This window comes from Mustelus asterias, chromosome 2, assembly GCF_964213995.1.
Source record: "Mustelus asterias chromosome 2, sMusAst1.hap1.1, whole genome shotgun sequence".
Taxonomy (NCBI): Eukaryota; Metazoa; Chordata; class Chondrichthyes; order Carcharhiniformes; family Triakidae; genus Mustelus; species Mustelus asterias.
Window position 1 is genome coordinate 17,259,093 of NC_135802.1, and position 18,589 is coordinate 17,277,681.

At 41.4% G+C, this 18,589-nt stretch overlaps 1 protein-coding gene across 1 annotated transcript in view; it reads right to left on the minus strand.

The window, feature by feature from the left end:
- Nucleotides 1-4,228: 4,228 nt before the first annotated feature.
- rheb (Ras homolog, mTORC1 binding) overlaps nucleotides 4,229-18,589 on the minus strand; it is a 94,822-nt gene continuing 80,461 nt past the window's right edge. Inside the window, exons 5-8 of the mRNA XM_078231909.1 lie at nucleotides 17,134-17,190; nucleotides 16,991-17,038; nucleotides 16,106-16,187; nucleotides 4,229-4,742 (exon numbers count right to left, since the gene is read on the minus strand). Of these exons, the coding sequence (XP_078088035.1) occupies nucleotides 4,650-4,742; nucleotides 16,106-16,187; nucleotides 16,991-17,038; nucleotides 17,134-17,190 (280 nt within the window). The 3' untranslated portion in view covers nucleotides 4,229-4,649. The remainder of the gene's footprint in view (nucleotides 4,743-16,105; nucleotides 16,188-16,990; nucleotides 17,039-17,133; nucleotides 17,191-18,589) is intronic.

Below are 18,589 nucleotides of genomic sequence, written 5' to 3' on the forward strand. Positions count from 1 at the left end.
GGTTAATGAATTCACAGTACTGACATTTTATCAAAGCTTCTTTATTGTTATAAGAGTACATGAAGTTTCATTTTCCAAATGGCTGGTAGAAGTTCCTTCAGATTGTCTTTCTAACCGAATCACTTGCGAATTTTTGTTTCAAAGCCTGCAAATAAATTTACTTGTACAGAGGATGTTACGAAGAGTTAGTTTTGTTATCCAGCAAGAGCTTAGGGCACACAATCCTTTATAGTGAAATGCTCTGATGCTCCCTACATTACGTTGTACTTATTTATATATTAAATTTCCCATTTGTATCATGCACTCCTTATTTGGACATCACTGTTGAGTTACACCTGCAGCTGTATGCTTCTACCACTAGATGGAGTTTGCAGATACCAACACATACATTAACTTAATCCCAACCTGTCCAATAAGTTCTGCACCTCCATGTCCCCACCTCAATCTTTTCCTAAAGCACTGCAATATCTTTCCTTTTCAAGTACATATGTAATTTTCTTTTGGAAGTTACTACGCGATCTGCTTCCAGTGCCTTTCAGATAGTGCCTGCCAGGTCCACACTGAATAAAAATAATTCTAATCTCCCCACTGCTTAGAGTAAGAAAAAAAAATCCAATTTCTCTTATCTCTGCTTAACTGTGAAGCCCCTCATCCCTGGCATCATTCTAGTAAATCTCCTCTGTACCCTCTCCACTGCCCCAAGTATGATGACCCAAAACTCCAACTGAAGCCGAACCAATGTCCTTTAAAAGTTGAGGAACTTTGTCACTTTTGTATTTTATTCTTAAAGCCAACAATCCTGTCTGTATGCTTTAAAAAAAAATAAACCTCACCAACTCCAACCACTTTCAAACCAGCTCTTTCGCTATTCAAAAGGTTATGAATCTGACGTAGATTTACCAAAAAAGCTTTTCAAAAACTTCCTTCAGAAACTTGATTCTTTTGAGTTTCATTCTTTATCCATTATTTTAAAGTTTTAAGTTTATTAGTGTCGCAAGTAGGCTTACATTAACACTGCAATGAAGTTATGTGAAAATCCCCTAGTCGCCACTTCAGTGCCTGTTTAGGTGCACTGAGGGAGAATTTAGCATGGCCAATACACCTAACCTGCACATCTTTTGGACTGTGGGAGGAAACCGGAGCACCCGGAGGAAACCTAGGCAGACACGGGGAGAACATGCAGACTCCGCACGCAGCCCTTAACCTACCTTAAGAACAATGACACCCCATTACAAGGAAGTCACAGTTTATTTATTAGTGTCACAAGTAGGCTTACATTAACACTGCTATGATGTTACTGTGAAAATCTCCGAGTCACCACACTCCGGCGCCTGTTGGGGTACACGGAGGGAGAATTTAGCACAACCAATGCACCTAACCAGCATGTCTTTCGGCTGGAGGGAGGAAACCGGGGCACCCGGAGGAAACCCAGGCAGACACGGGGGAGAACATGCAGACTCCCGTGCAAACATGGGGAAAACGTACAAACTCCAGACAGTGACTCAAGCTGGGAATCGAACCTGGGTCCCTGGTGCAGTGCGGCAGCAGTGCTAACCACTGTGCCAATCTTTGGTTAAAGTGCAGCTGTTTTCCACTTGGATAGAGATTTGGATCAGACATTTGAGGCAAGAGTTGAGGGCAGGAAACAGCTCGTCTGATGGGCATTTCAGCTCTGCACTTTTGGCATCCAACCAGTCAATATTCTTGCAAATATTTCTCCTTGTTTTCCGCAAATTCCTAATAGGTTCAGCTTCAAACTTGACTCACCCTACGTACCTACCATATCGAAATCCTGGACTCAAAACTTTGGGATAACCAAAGTAAAGTTGCAATCATCTGGTGGCGTTAACAACCCAAACCTGGCCTCACCTAATGAAATTCCCCATTTAACTCAATCACCACATTGGTTGCATTCTGAGCCAGAGAAGCCAGAAGCTCTTCATGCAGGTCTTAGATCTTAAATTACTGTGCAAAAAGGAATGAATAGATTGCCCAAAGGTTATAGAGATTTAACATGGCGGAAAGGTTTCTCTGCGAAGTCTCATTTCACTTTGTGTTGTTCACATTAGGGTAAAATTAGACTGATTGAAATCTACACGCTTTAGAAAGTCAGATAAAACATTGACTAACTGAGATGGCAAAGTAACAATTAACAAGGGTTTGATTGCCTAGGATGCTGCAATGTTGCAACCTTTCCAAAAGGAGCTCAATCTCGAGAGACAGTCAGTAACTTTGATGTAAATGTTTTTCTTCTAATAGTTTTGTGAGCTTGTTGAGGTATAGGCTACAATAAATGCAGCCTGTGTAACATCGCTATTCTAAGCTACAATAAACACATATTTCACCCAGTGGATGAGCAGATTTTCAGCAATTTTCTATGAAAGTTACAGTCCACTATTGTTGTTGCTATTTAATCACATTTTAAGTGCATTTTTTAAAGGAAGCGGTTTGAAGGTTTTCATGGTGAGAGCAGCAACATTGAGTAAGATGACTTCATATTTGCATCTTCTAAAAATTGCTCTAAAAAGAGCAGCTGTTATCTTAAGTGTTGCTGAGAAGAACTGGTAGGCCTCAATCCAATATTGCAACTCTAGACTTATCTATCCATCACACTATGGCATATAAAGACATGTCTAGAAGAGGGATGAGCCAGCTCCACCAATACCCTCAAGACAGCAGCCTCACCAGCAGCATCTGACCATCTTTACGAACCATCCTGCACTGTCAACCGAGCAGCAGCATCAACAGGCACCAACCTATTTCATTCTCTGAGGGTTGTCTCTGGAACTCTTGCCAATGGCAGTGGAAGCAGAATCTTTAAAGGCAGAGCGGGAGATTCTTGATTAACAAGGGGGTGGAAGGTTAGCAGGGGTAAGCAGGAATGTGGGGTTAAGATTACAGTCAGATCAGCCATGATCTATGGAATGGCAGGGAAGGCCTGAGGGGCCGAGTGGTCTACTCCTGCTCCTAATGTGTGTGTGTGTACTACTAATAAAATAGTGTGGCCAATCAGCAGTAAGATCCTGCCATATTCCCCATCTCCCTTTCACCTGTTACAGTCAGACATCAGGCAACTACACTCCTGAAACATCCAGGCCTACCAGTTTTTCTGAAGGAACAAGGTAACAACTGCTCTTTTCAGGACAAAGTTTACATAATGCAACTGTAAAATCTTCTTGCTCAAAAGTTCAGGCATTTCTCTTGCTGTCCTGTGCCACCTTCTTCCTAACTGCAGAGTTGTTGCCATGTTGCAGTGACATGGCTTCCAATCGAGCTGAGCTCTCAAATAGTTTGCAGCATTCAAGTGAGGTGAGATTAAAATATTTTTATTGCATTTTTAACCGATCACAGTAATATTTTCATCGTGTCGTAAATAGCATTGCCCAAGGTTGTAAGACCAATTGGCATCACAACAAATTTATAGCCGAGAGACAAACTAAGCCTTCCTCATCTTTAACTTAAAAAACATTAATATTTTGCATTACTTCAGGCAAACAAAATTTCATTACATCTATCCATGTACTAAATCCCACTTTTTATTAGCTGGCAAATACCCTGTGTGTACGAATTACAACAAAGGATGGAATAGGACATTTTATAAATCCTCCAGCAGAGTGTTTGCAAATCATTGGGGGGGAAAAGAACATGAAGTGCATTTTCCTTGCAAACAAGGACAAATGCTACCCAGTGAAAGTATTAAAGGCAGTCCGTGTGAATATTTATGCATTAGTTTCAACCTACATAAATAATTATTTAAGGATGGTCTGCTTAAAAAGTAGATAGTATACAGCAGTTGTACTACTGCAGATTGTCAATAGCTACATCAATTTTATGTTTCTAAATAACATTTGAGTGAATGGTAATTTCATAAATACATATAAAAATCTGTTTTGTTGCATTGCATTTTTAAGAGACCTCTCAAGTTTTAACCTTTAACCTGCTGAAAACCCATTTAAATACACAATAGAAACCTGCACGCAGCAAGCTAATGACTTTCAATTAATGAATGTTGTTTTCAACTTTAAAAATGTTAGAAACAAAAAAAAAGCAGATGTCAGTCAACTCCCCGCCCCCCCTGCCCCCCAACAAGCTCCACGCTCAGAGCAAGAATGAGGTGTAAGCATCATCTTAAATACAACTCGTCTCGATTGATTTAAAATACCTTTGTACAGCAAGTCTAGTAAAAACTTAATACAGCATTTTTCTACCAGCAAGTATTAAAAACAAATCAGTTTGCTGCTAATGTTTATTTACAAGTGTACATACAACATGAAGAAAAAACACTGATATATCCAAGCCCGTTTGTGTAAATAGTAGTGTAACAATATGCACTTTTCAGTTTACAATCAACTACTTCCAACTGACATTCACGCTACATGAAGAATGAATGCTGGCAAATGATTATTCACTGCCCATGTCAAGAAATACAATATACAATTTGAAAAATATGAATTGCTTTTTTTAAAGTTTTTTTTTATGCCGAAGTGAAGCTGTTTGCAAAAAAAGGGTCAGAGTTCAACTTAAGTGAGGAAAGATAAAGGAAGTCTCTGACCACCTGTAGAACTGGTAAAAAGGCATAGTTTTTATTTCAAGGGAAAAGTGGCAGCATGCCTCTTCAAGTGGAGCAGTTTCACCGGCAGCTTCAGGGCTCACATTACAGAGCATGAAGACTTCGCTTGCTGACAACCTCCATCTGCCCTTTCAGCCTCCATAATTATTCGCTTAAAGACCTCAACTGCAGTCTGAAAAGTAAATGCAGGACAATTAATTGAAAGACTTTTTTTTTTTTGCCAGGATACCACAAATTCTGTAGGACAGTCAAATGTCTTTAGAGTCAATACATATTCATGAGAATCTGAGCAGCGCCTCCATTTTTTGGCTCTGTTCCAATATTTCCCTTGTGCGCATTGCCCAAGATCACAAATCAGTTCTAATCAACCAGGGGTACTCAATATGCTCCCTTCCCCACTGAACTGAGACGTGAATCACCGAATTCACCTGCTCTTTGGGACAGAAGAAACAGACTATCAATTGAGTTTATTAGTAGGTACAACGGCAAAATTCCTCGGAACAAGAATGCTTAACTTGTATCTCTCCCAAGTGAAAAAATGTAAGAGAAGCAACACTGGGCTAACTAAACCCGGACCACTGTCTCCAACATTAAACATACATATCAGATTTTGTCTAACGATCGTGGAGTCTATGTACAATCTGTCACTTTCTAAACAAGTGCAGAAGAAGAATCTGAAAGAGATAGCCAAAGATACATGCCTTTGGCTGGACACTGAGGTTAGTTAACTCTGTCAGTGACATCCCGCGGGAATATTCCCTTCTGCCCTGTTCCCTCAATCATGCGTTCACCAAATTGCATAAGTTTGCCATCATTTAAATTATGTCAATAGTTTCAACCAGACAACCTTGCAACAGATTTGAGATTCAAATCCATTCACAGTCAAAGCCAAGCACCTTTATTGACTTACTTCAGAGCCAAGTCAGAAACAGATATGAACCGATGCTGCAGGAGCACTCGGGGGCGGGTAAGTGGAGCCGAGTCCACGGAATGATCAGCCATGATCTTATTGAATGGTGGAGCAGACTCGAGAAGCCAGGTGGCCTACTCCTGCTCCTAGTTCTTATGTTCTTCTCTGATGTTTCTTGATAATTCAAATAGATACTCGGGAGAGCTAAATTTTGAATCTGCTAGAAGCACAAAGCGGCCTAAATACATCACCACCTTTAGTGTAAACACAGGGCACAGTTTTAAGACAATATTTAGTGTAGGTTTCCGATGTCACACCATCCTGATTTGGACAGATATCTCTGTCCATCAGTGGGCTGAAATCCTGGAACTTCCTACCGAATACTGTATAGGAGCATTAGCATTACAAGATTGCAGCAGTTTATGGCAATCTTCAAAGGACAACTGGAAACATCTAATAAATGTGGCCTTGCCTGCACTGCCCACATCCCAAGGAATAAATTAAAATACGAATCTGCTTTTTAGGAAGTTAATGGAGCAGGAGAACAAATTTCTACAACCTCTTTTCTCACTGTTGATATCTGCATCATGAATTATCCTGTGCATTTAAAAATATTTTCACATCAGATGCTGTGGAACACCGAACACATTTTAATATAAAACGTCAAGTGCCTTTCACAATCTCAGGACATCCCAAAGCACTTTATAACTGATTGGTGGCACGGTGACAAGCAGTGCTGCCTCACAACGCTAGGGACCCGGGTTCAATTCCTGCCTTGGGTCACTGTCTGTGTGGAGTTTGCACGTTTTCCCTGTATCTGCGTGGGTTTCCTCCGGGTGCTCCAGTTTCCTCCCACAGTTCAAAGATGTGCAGGTTAGGTTGATTGCCCCTTAGTGTCAGGGGAATTAGTGCGGTTGCAGGAATAAGGCCTAGGCGGGATTATTGTCGGTGCAGGCTCGATGAGCCGAATGGCCTCCTTCTGCACTGTAAGGTTCTATGATTCTATGAAATATTTCTGAAGCACTTTAGAAATACAGCAGCCAATTTCCACAATTAGCAATATAAAATTGATCAGATGATCTATTTTGAGGTGTTGGCTGTGACTCCATAGTTGGTCTTTAAAAGTGTTGTGGGATCTTGAGCATTCATCCAAAGAGGGAAAACAGAGCTACTGTTTAATGCTTCATCTGTTCAACAGTGCAGCTCCCCTTCAGTACGACATTTGAGAGAGAGACGTGAACCGACAACCTTGTGTATCACATGTTTCCCACTAAGTCACGTACTGTGGATATCATGGTTCCAGGCTACTTAAATATGAAACTTCACATAGCCAATTTAGCAAGACCAGCTAAGGATGGCAGATTTCCTTCCCCTAAAGGACATTAGTGACCCAGGTGGGGTTTTACTACAATTGACAATGGTTTCATGGTCATCATTGGACTTCAATTTCTGATTTTTAATGAATTCAGTTTTCACCATCTTGCCATGGTGGGATTCGAACCCGGGTTCCCGGAGCATTACCCTCGGTCTCTGGATTACTAGTCGAGCAACAATACCATTGCGCCTCTGCCTCCCCCCCAATTGTCCACCTGTCCATAACCAGCGAATGGGGAATGGGAGATTGTGACATTGTGGTAATGTCACAGGATCAGTAATACAGAGGCCCAGGTTAAAGTTCTGGGTAGAAGGGTTTAAATCCAATCATGGCAGCTGGTGGAATTTAAATTCAACTATTAAGTTTAGGTTTATTTATTAGTGTCACAAGTAGGCTTACATTAACACTGCAATGAAGTTACTGTGAAAATCCCCTAGTCGCCACATTTCGGGTACACTGAGGGAGAATTTAGCATGGCCAATACACCTCACCAGCACATCTTTCGGACTATGGGAGGAAACCAGAGCACCCGGAGGAAACCCATACAGACACACAGAGAACGTGCAGACTCCACACAGACAGTGGCCCAAGCTGGGAATCGAACCCAGGTCACTTGCACCGTGAGGCAACAGTGCCAACCACTGCGCCATAATAAATCTGAAATCTAAAAGCTTGCCTCAGTAATGGTGACCACACTATCATTGATTGTTGTAAAAATCTATCTGGTTCACATGTCCTTTAGGGAAGGATATCTACCATCCTCACCCTGTCTGACCTACATGTGACTCAGGAGCCACAAAATTGTGACTGACTCTTATGTGCCCTCTGAACTGGCCCAGCAGGCCACTCAGATCAAGGGCAATTAGGAATGGGCAACACCTACATCCCATAAAAAACTAATTCCAATCACAAAGTTGTTCCAAGGAGAATACTTGTTGAAATCATGGGCTGACAGTAGTTACTTGCGTTGAAATAGGGCTACTTAGATTACTCCAATTGTTTAAAAAGCTGTAACAAGTCGGAATGATTCAAAGTACTTCAGTTTCCTTAGTGTTTCACTGCTGGGATCAAGCAAAGAAAAAACTCTTGCCAAGTACCAGCAATCACCGTCTCTTATCCAATGAATTTGTACTCCCCACGTCGAACACTGCATAATTGTGCCCAAACACCGATCCCGAAATCTATGGAAAATCAGCAAGTGCCCATTTTCACACCTTGATACAAGGAGGGGCACAGACAGAGTCAGGGAGAGAGAGACAGAAACAGCTACTGTGGTGAAACGCAGAAATCTGTTTATGTTAGCCACCAAGCAGGATGCTGGTGAGCACCGATTCTCTGTTCCAAGACATGAGACTTGCAGATATTTACAAATCAAGGAATTATAGAGTCAGAGTCATGCAGTATGAAAGAGGCCATTCAGCCCATGGAGTCTGCACCGAATAAGCTACACTAAATCTATACTAATCCCAGTTTCCAGTGCTCAGCCAATAGCCTCGAATGGTATGACATTTCAAGTGATCCGCCATGTAATTTTTAAAAGGTTGTGAGGTTTCCTAGTGTCCAGCCGTTCATCGAGTTCTCGCTTGTCGTCTTACTCCTGCCAAAGTGCATCACCTAGCACTTTTCAGGGTTAAATTCCATCTGCCACTGGTCTGCTCATCTGACCAACTCATTTATATCTTCCTACAACCCAAGACATTCTTCCTCACTATTAACCATCCTGCTAATCTTAGTGCTATCTGCAAACTTATCACCACCTCACATTCTCATCTATATATATCACAAACAATAAAAGGACTGATCCCTATGGTACGCCATTGGACACTAGTCACACAAAGAGTGCAATGCTCAGGGGACCCGAGTTCAAATCCCACCACAGCAGATGGCGAAATTTGTATTAAAAAAAAAACGGAATTAAAAGTCTAATGATGACTATGAAATTTTGGGGACGGATGGTGGTACAGTGATCAGCACTGCTGCCTCACAGCGCCAGGGACCCAGGTTCAATTCCACACAGAGTTTGCATGTTCTCCCTGTGTCAGTGTGGGTTTCCTCCCAGAGTCCAAGTTGGGTGAATTAGACTGGCCATGATCAATGCATGGGATTATAGATACAGTGATAAGGCAGGGGGAAGTGGGTCTATGTCGCGTGCTCTTTCGGCACCTACTCATTGAGCCAAATGGCCTCCTTCTGCATGTTGGGATTCTATGCTCTATGAAAGGAGCTTGCTGAAAAGTCAGAGGAGCATGGAACTTAATCTTCTGGGCTACTTTACTGCTGGGAGTCTGGTGTAAAGTAAAAACGGGTCAAAATATTTCAGGTGTGTTAGTTAATGGAGAAGCACCTTTTCTGAATTCTGGTGAACTATCTGTCGATTCAGGTTCAGTCTCTGTTGATTTTAGTTTGATTGTTACAGTAACAGTCAAAATGTGAAATTCTTTGAATCTTGTCCCATGATTCTGTCAGCTGCTAGGAAATTTATTTATCTTCATAAACATCACTGGTCTCTAAGGGAATCATAACTGCCACAGGGAATAGTTGAGATGAATAGCATCAAGGAAAAGCTACAGAAGCATGAGGGAGAAATTAAAAGCAGGAAATGTGGATGGGATAAGATAGTGTAGGATGAGAGAAGGTTGGAGCAGACCATTAATTATTTAGGTTAAATGGCTAGTTTCTGTGCAGTAAATTCTAGGCAATAGTTAATGCAGCATTCAAAATCACCAACTGGCTTTTTGGAACACCGCCTTTTGTCACTTTCCATCTTTGATGTTGTTTTGCAATCTGGAGTACAGCTGACTACTTAAAATTAAAAACAGAGGAACTAAAACTTGTGGGTCTACAAACAGCTTTGTATCCAGTCAAGTAAAATTTTGTTAGTTGTCGCTTTGCAATTGCTAAGAACCGTGATTCTATTCAGCTCCAGAATGTTATGGCTTCTCAGATTGCCCCAGAATGTTAAATGTGCCAAATACAACTCCATCTTCAGGACTTTTAATGGTAACAGTAAAGAAAAATTCCAGCGCTGATGATTAGGCTGGGTATGGACCTTAAACACACATGCACGTTACCTTGTGTGCCTACGCTGTGTTTATGCAGCAGAAATGATACTGCAGAGTCACGATGATCTGGCAGTGCTCCAGATTGATTTACTTCAGCCTTGTAATTAGGAGGGCTATTGCTTTTTACAGAGTTTTTGCAGACTAACCCTTCAGCTCACAGGGAAGGATGCCAGATTTGATTATGTGCTTATCCTGCCATTAAACCGGTCACATCAGAGCTGAAAGAATCCACACTGCAGAAACCTGCCGGGGTCATATTAAAGCTGACCTATGGATCTCGCCCACCACACAGGTTAGCGCAGATTTCCAGAGGTTGAATAGATTACAGAAACAAAACCTTGAAACTCTGCCTTCAGGATTTTCTTCTGTTCTACGTTGTTCAAAGATGCAAGACATTAAGCAGTTCTGCAAGAAGAAAACCTTTCCGCTTAAATTTAAACCTGCATGCGCATTCTCAAATTACAATGAATACTGTACTAATGAATCTTCTGTGCCATAGCTTAGTGAGCTGGGAGATAAAATTGTTCCCTGATGCACGCAATATTTCTTAACTTTGAAAAGCACTGCATCCACATCAAGATATACAAGGTTGGAGTTAGGCGCTCAATGCAGGGTACTATTTTGGGGGAGGGCAGAGTAGGGGTACTAGACTTGCAACACCAAAGAGGGCTTTAGTGAGGTGGGGTGGTTTGCAGGGTTGAATCAGTGTTCCTGGGGATTTTCTGCACTGCACTAAGTTTGATTTGATTTATTGTCACATGTATTAAGTGAAAAGTATTGTTTTTTGCACGCTATACAGACAAAGCATACCATTCAGAGAAGGAATGGGGAGGGTGGAGAATGTAGTGTTACAGTCATAGCTAGAGTGTAGAGAAAGATCAACTTAATGCAAGATAGGCCCATTCAAATGTCTGATGGCAGCAGGGAAGAAGCTATTCTTGAGTCGGTTGGTATGTGACCTCAGACTTTTGTATCTTTTCCCGACGGAAGGTGGAAGAGAGAGTGTCCAGGGTGCATGGGGTCCTTGATTATGTTGGCTAGAATACAAGCGCAGGGATGTACTTCTGAGGCCATATAAGGCTCTGGTCAGACCCCCATTTGGAGTATTGAGTGTTTTGGGCCCCATGTCTAAGGAAAGATGTGCTGGCCTTGGTAAGGGTCCAGAGGAGGCTCACAAGAATGATCTCTGGAATGAAGAGCTTGTCGTATGAGGAATGATTGAGGACTCTGGGTCTGTATTTGTTGAAGTTTAGAAGTAAGAGGGGGGATCTTATTGAAACTTACAGGATACTGCGAGGCCTGGAGAGTGGAGGAGAGGATGTTTCCACTAGTAGGAAAAACTAGAACCAGAGGATACCACTTCAGGCTAAAGGGACAATCCTTTAAAACAGAGATGAGGAGGAATTTCTTCAGCCAGAGAGTGGTGAATCTGTGGAACTCTTTGCCACAGAAGGCTGTGGAGGCCAGGTCATTGAGAGTCTTTAAGACAGATAGATAGGTTCTTGATTAATAAGGGGGGGTCAGAGGTTATGGGGAAAAGGCAGGAGAATGGGGATGAGAAAAATATCAGCCATGATTGAATGGCGGAGCAGACTCGAGGAGCCTAATTCTGCTCCTATGTCTTATGGCTGCTTTTTCCGAGGCAGTGGCAAGTGTAGACAGAGTCAATGGATGCGAGGCTGGTTTGAGCGATGGACTGGGCTGTATTCACAACCCTTTGTAGTTTCTTGCGGTCTTGGGCAGAGCAGGAACCATAGCAAGTTGTGATACAAACAGAAAGAATGCTTTCTATGGTGCATCATATGGAGAGACAGTGGAGGGACTCTTGTGATTTGCACACAGTGGTGGAGGGTACGGGAGAGCAATCTGACTTTGGGAGAACTGGGGATTTGGTTGAGCAGGGGAACAGGAAAGCTGGGATGGAGCCCCCGCGGATTTTCAGTATGAGATTGGATCATGGTGTCTGAAGCACTGGACAAAGAATCTAGGGCGGTTTCACAGATTGAAAGCAATGCCTGGGCTGTAACAGAATTGGGGAATGAGATCCCAGATCCCGTGTCCCGGCAGCATCAGAAAATGGTTCCAGGGCATGTGAAAGCACAACAGTTGGAAAGAGATTGGAGCCCACCAGCACTGGGAGAGTGCCAGAGGCTATCCAGAGGATGTCCATGACATTTTTACCTAAAGGCTGTAAACATGTCAAACACTGATGCTCACAACACCACTTGTCTAGAGACGCACTTAGGAAGTTTCGACAAGAACTTGCAATGACAAATTTGACGTAATAAGACGTAACAAAAGACTCCACGGGGCATTATAAAACAAGGTCAGCCACACAAGGAGATATAAGGAAGACAGCCAAAGAGACTTTAAGAAGTATCTTAAAAGGAAGAGGTGTAGGGAGGGTTCTAGAATTTAGGGCCCAGTTAGGTGAAAGCACTTCCACCAATGGTGGAGCCATTAAAACCAGAAACGGAAGGATAGGTTCCAAAGTTGGAGGAAATTAGGGAGGGAGGGGCTATGGGGGGATTGGAAATCAAGGTCGAGAGTCATTGCCTTACTGGAGAAAGAAATGGTGCTCAGTGAGCACACGGATGATGGGGGAAAAAGGGATTAGGTACGTATTAGAACATGGCAACTGAGTTTTGGGCGACCAAAACTTCTGGAGGGTAGACGTGGAAACAAAAAGTTACCGTTAATTAGCTGGAGACCAACCACGGGGAATCCAAGTTTTTAAATCAACAGAAAACCAGCAGGGATAGAGGTCATGTGACAGCATGATGTTAGAAAGAGGAAATGCTAAACTCAACATTCACCGAAACCATTCCAGCTGCTGCAGAAAATCAGTCACTTCTTCTCACGCAATGCTACCTCATTTAACTGCCCGATTTTATAAACCTATTGCTCAACTACTTCACCATCATGTACTAGTCTTTTAATCCCAAGAACAAAATTTGGCAGTGACAATGCAAATTAAGAATTAGAATGTTAAAAAAAAATGTTGCTATGGTAACAGGAGATGGAACCCTCCAAGGCAGAATTCGACAGTGCCGATCAAAGATGGATGATACAGTTACAGGTTCAGTATGGAGTGTCGAAACTCAGGACAATCTCAGCAGCTGCCTGCTAACACCTGTTAACAGACTGCCTAACCACTTCAGACTTTTGCATATAATGGAGGAGTGGATTTTGGTTATTGTCTGGAAACTACTAGGCTGCTGTTATCTTGAATTAAATGAACAGCTTCTTCTACTGAAACCACAGTCCGGAAGAATCATTTCTCCATTCCATCCTCTTCCCCTCTTGCTTTGGGCAATGATTTATTATGGTTGATTAGAATCTCAAAGCAGCTCGCACACAATTTCAGTCTAAACTTAGGTTGACATTTCTCATGCACAACCAAATGTATTTAACACTTGCAAGACAAAGAGGGAATGTGACAGAAATAATATTGGGACACAAAGAAAAAAAGATGGCAGTGGATGATATTTCCATCATTAGGCCTTTTGGTCATGCATCAGAATTTACACATGCAAATTTGCACTAGACTGGGGGGAAAAAAAGTCAACCATTTTCAACAGGCAGGGGACCACCATCACTTACTAGAACACAGGACTCAGATCCTTTTACTGCTATCACATCAAAGGAACTTTTTTTTAAAAAAACAGTTTCTCTCCGTTCATGCCTCTCCAAACTCATGCCCACAAGATCTCCCTCTTGTTCTCAAACACATTCTTATTAAACTGCTGACCACTCAACTTTGGAGAGGGTACAGAAAAGATTTACCAGGATGTTGCCTGGTATGGAGGACATTAGCTATGAGGAGAGGTTGGAGAAACTTGGTTTGTTCTCACTGGAGCGACGGAGGCTGAGGGGAGACCTGACAGGAGTCTACAAGATTATGAGAGGCATAGAGAGAGTGGATAGTCAGAAGCTTTCTCCCAGGGTGGAAGAGTCAATTACGAGGGGGCATAGGTTTAAGGTGTGAGGGGCAAGCTTTAAAAGAGATGTATGAGGCAGATTTTTTACACAGAGTGATGGGTGCCTGGAACTCGTTGTCGGGGGAGGTAGTGGAAGCGAATACGGTAGTGACTTTTAAGGGGCGTCTTGACAAGTACATGAATGAGATGGGAATAGAGGGATAGGGTCCCCAGAAACGTAGGGGGTTTTTAGTTAAGTTGGGCACAGCATGGTCGGTGCAGGCCTGGAGGGCCGAAGGGCCTGTTCCTGTGCTGTAATTTTCTTTGTTCTTGTTCTTTGTTCTCTTCCTAGCCCTCATGTTGCCAAACGTGGTTCTCTCCCCTCAGGTCTGGTTCCGCTCCCTTTCAAAACCACTGACATCACCCACTCCTCAAAACAAAAAAATCCATGCGTGAACTTTGTCCTTGAAAACCTCAAATCTTCAACCTCTATACTATCAGTAAAGATTAGTCTACATAATTTCTGCCCCATCTTTCCCAGTCTGACCAATACAATATTCAGTTACAACTCAACGATACGTCTGCTGCCACCATTAAGGAATATTTAAGCTACAACCTTGGATTTCCTTTAGGTGCTCTGGTTTCCTCCCACAGTCCAAAGATGTGCCCATTAGGTTGACTGGCCATGCTAAATTGCCAGTTAGTGTCAGGGGGACTAGCTCGGGTAAATACATGGGGTTACGGGGATAGGGCCTGGGTGGGATTGTTGTCAGTGCAGGCTTGATAGCTGCCTTCTGCACTGTAGCGATTCTATGAACTGTCCTAACATGAAAGTATCCAGACATCAAGACTGTATTATTGATAATCTGCACCATTTACAAGTTACTCTTTCTTTTTGTAAATTTATAACTCTGTAAACAATCATTGCAAAAGAAAGCAAAGGAAAGTCATTATAATGTATCACTCCAACATGGAAATCCTTTTGCAATGTCAGGTATTGAATGCCTCAAAATTTTGGACAATTTTCTACTTTCCAATTCTGAATTCAAATTGACAGAACATGACATTTAAAAGGAGCAGCTGTCTAAAATCTTCACCAGAGAACTATGCAATACTGCAGTCAGCAAACCTTGTGCTTTGGTAACCCTATGATGTGGGGATTTATTACATTTCCAATCAAAGATCACTTTGGTAAATGTTAAACCTGTGTTTTAGAGCACAATGTATAGGTAAGCTGTGAAACCTTCTAGTGTAATCATTGCTAGTCCTTACCCCAAGTTCTACTTTTGTATTAGAAAGTATACTCAACAAACTTGTATGATGTAACAGGACATGGAATGATGATATAGGCATGGCAAAGATGTAGACTTGCAAAAATGATGGTCTTTCCAACAATTCCAGAAAGGAAGCTGGCTATTGGAAATGTAGGTAACGCTAAGCTAAATAAAGGTCACGGTTTGCATACATAACAGCAGTGTCAAAATTTCAAAAAAGCAATTAGTTAGCTGTGCAGTGCTTTGCAACATCCTGAGGACATGAATGCTCTGTAAAAATATATTCGATATACTAACAGATGTTGACAGAATAAGGACAATCAACTTGCAAAGTTGATCTTGGTAGCTACAGTACAGAAATTAAAGGCATCAATTGGCCAATTTACAGAAGTGCTACAGAATAAGAATCGGGTATGCAGGTCTGTGCCTAACGACTTCAACACAGCACAAATTCTCCAAATAATGTGTCTCAGTTCTAGCTGTGGATGCAGCATGTGAAGTTTTGCCATTGGTTTTCTGTACAGGCACTTAGGCATCAAGCAGCAGGCTTAGTTCAAAATCAAATGGTCTTGGCTTCAAGTCCCACTCGAGACTTCAGCAAATAACCAGTGATAGCAGCAATGAGGGAGCGCCTTAGTGTTGCAGGTGCCATGTTTCAGACAAGATGTTAAATCGTTCAATCGTTCAACTAGACGTCAAACATCCCAAGATACCCCTTGGAGGTGTAGGGGTGCCTTGGGCAACCATTTATCAATTAACCACCGTACAGAAAACAAGATCAGTTATCTCATTGACGCTTGTAGGGACTTGCTGTGAACAAACTGTTTGCTGCATTTTCATGAATTACGAGAAAGCCTGCACTTTATTGGTTGTGAAGCACTGAGGGATGGTCCTGTTTTGTGAAAGGAACAGCTGTAACAGATATTAATACAAGCATAGGGACAATACTGCTTTAAACCCCTGAACAACCTCTCAACAACGTTACTACCCTTACCTGATTCTCTTTAGCAGAGGATTCCATAAAAGCAGCACTCCAGGAATCAGCTAAGCTCTTCCCTTCTTCATAACTGATCACCCTAAAAATAGCAATTAAAAAAAAATTAATTGATGATCAACTATTTGATATGGACAGATAGGAGGGTGTTCTCTGCTTATCACACACAGCAAGAAAGAAAATGGCTGCAGAAAAGAAAATTAGTGCATACCAACAAAGTGAGAAAATATAATATTTTGGCCACATTATTAGAGCAGACAGACAATTATTGAAAGGAAAAGTTGACAGAAGTGGTAAGAGGGGGAAACAAAAGAGAAAATGAACAGATATAATAGACCGAATGGAGTTGTCCTTTGCAGAATGTGTAAGAGCCACACAGAACAAACTGAGGTGGCAGTCTAAAGCGGTCAACCTCCTGCGAACATGACACCAACCAGCAAACAACTTTTTAACTGGAGGCTAAAAGCAAAATACTGTGGATGCTGGAATCTGAAACAAACAGAAAATGTTGGAGAATCTCTGCAAGTCTGACAGCACCTGTGGAGAGAGAATAGAACCAACGTTGAGTCAGAAAGGTCATCCTGACTCAAAACATTGACTCTGTTCGCTCCCCACAGATGCTGACAGGCCTGAGATGTTCCAGCTTTTTCTGGTTTTGCAACTTAAATGGCTCAGGCTGGAAATACTTGACAAAAGTTGGAAAATGACTTCAAAAAACTTACTTGCCTTTATGAATTAAAGGACTACATGCAACTGTGAAATATGTTGATTTTTACAAAATATAATTTGGAAAACAATGCAGATCTTGGCACTTGAAATAATACTAAATTACATACATTCTATCTGGTGATACTTTTCCAAACTGCCCATGTAAAAAATACCTACCTTTCCATATGTAGATCTTTTTTATTTCCAACCAACATAATGGGAACTCTGCAAAAGAAAAATTAAGTGTCAGATTAAAACAAAGTTAAAATACAATCTGGAAAAAATATTTTGAAAATGGTATTCATTTCTTTTTTACTTACTGCACTTTCCCCACCATATCCAACAATTTTTCATGAATAACCTTGATCACCTCAAAACTGTCAACATGTAAGAAAATAAATAAATAAATACATTTGGATCCAATCCTAGCCAAATGAGAGTTATGGGTGACTACCCATCACGTTAACATAACCACGCTCATCTTTTCACAGTTGTCATCCTTTATTCTGAAGACAGAATACGTATACTGGGGAAAGCTTATACTTAGTGAGAAAATGATTAATGAATCCTAAGTAATTTCACCATCTTTGAAAATTCAAAACACTTACTGATATTTATTACTTCTAAGAAAGACACAGCATATCAGGTCTTCTTGATCCTAAGCCACTCTCTTAACATTAGTGAAGCGTTGGTGGAAGATTCCTGGATTGGTTTTGGTGCAAGTATGGGAGATTAGGATGTGGGGTAGGAAGGAGGGGGATCAATTCTGACTGAGCTGAACTAGAGATGCTGAATGCCAGGAAAGCACAGTGTCAGCACAGGTCATTAGGGTCCTTCTTTAAAAAAAAGACGTACTCTAAACATCTTGCATTATTGTTAACACTTCAGTTGAGTTACATTAAAATTTACAATAAATTGAGATTAAAAAAACATACTGGTTTAAGACTAATCCTAGAAGTGTAGCTCTATAAAGCAATTCATTGCCAATCGCTGCAAAAGTGTGAGACATGTGAACCAAAATTTGTAACCCTTTTAAAGTATTACAATTGAATTACTCGGCGTTACTTGGATTGTATTGGGCAATGTTCAGATTAATTCCAGCGAGATCCAATTTCTTAATTTTACAGGGTAGCTCCTCCCCATTTTAGGATCAAGAAACATTCTACATTAACTCTTTACTTTCACTCACTGGTCAGCTTCACGTCTAAACTTAGAAACATAGAAGCTAGAAGCAGGAGGAGTAGGAGGAGGCCATTCAGCCCTTTGAACCTGCTCTGCCATTCATTTTGATCATGGCTGATCATCAAATTCAATATCCCAAACCCCCTTTCCTCTCATATCCCCTGATCCCTTTAGCCCCAAGAGCTATATCTAATTTCTTCTTGAAATCAGGTAATGTTTTGGCCTCAACTGCATTCTATGGCAGTAAATTCCACACATTCACCACCCTCTGGATGAAGAGATTTCTCCTCACCTCAGTTCGAAAAGGTTTACGCCTTGCATTGCATCCAAGCTCCCAAAGTTCTGCTTATTTATTAAAATCAGCAGCCAGAAAACAATATTGTTATAAGTAAAATTCAAGGAGTCCTCAATAACATCCAGTAGCATCCTAGAAGGCAGCAAGGTCTTACTTCAAAGTTATAAGCCCAAATATGTTCAGTTAGCAAACCAGTTATAAATAATTAACATTGCAAGATGATTCCAGTTAATGAAAATGTATTTTCTTAACTGAAATCTTGCCAATTAAGATTTACCAGAATACGAAGAATGTAAAAG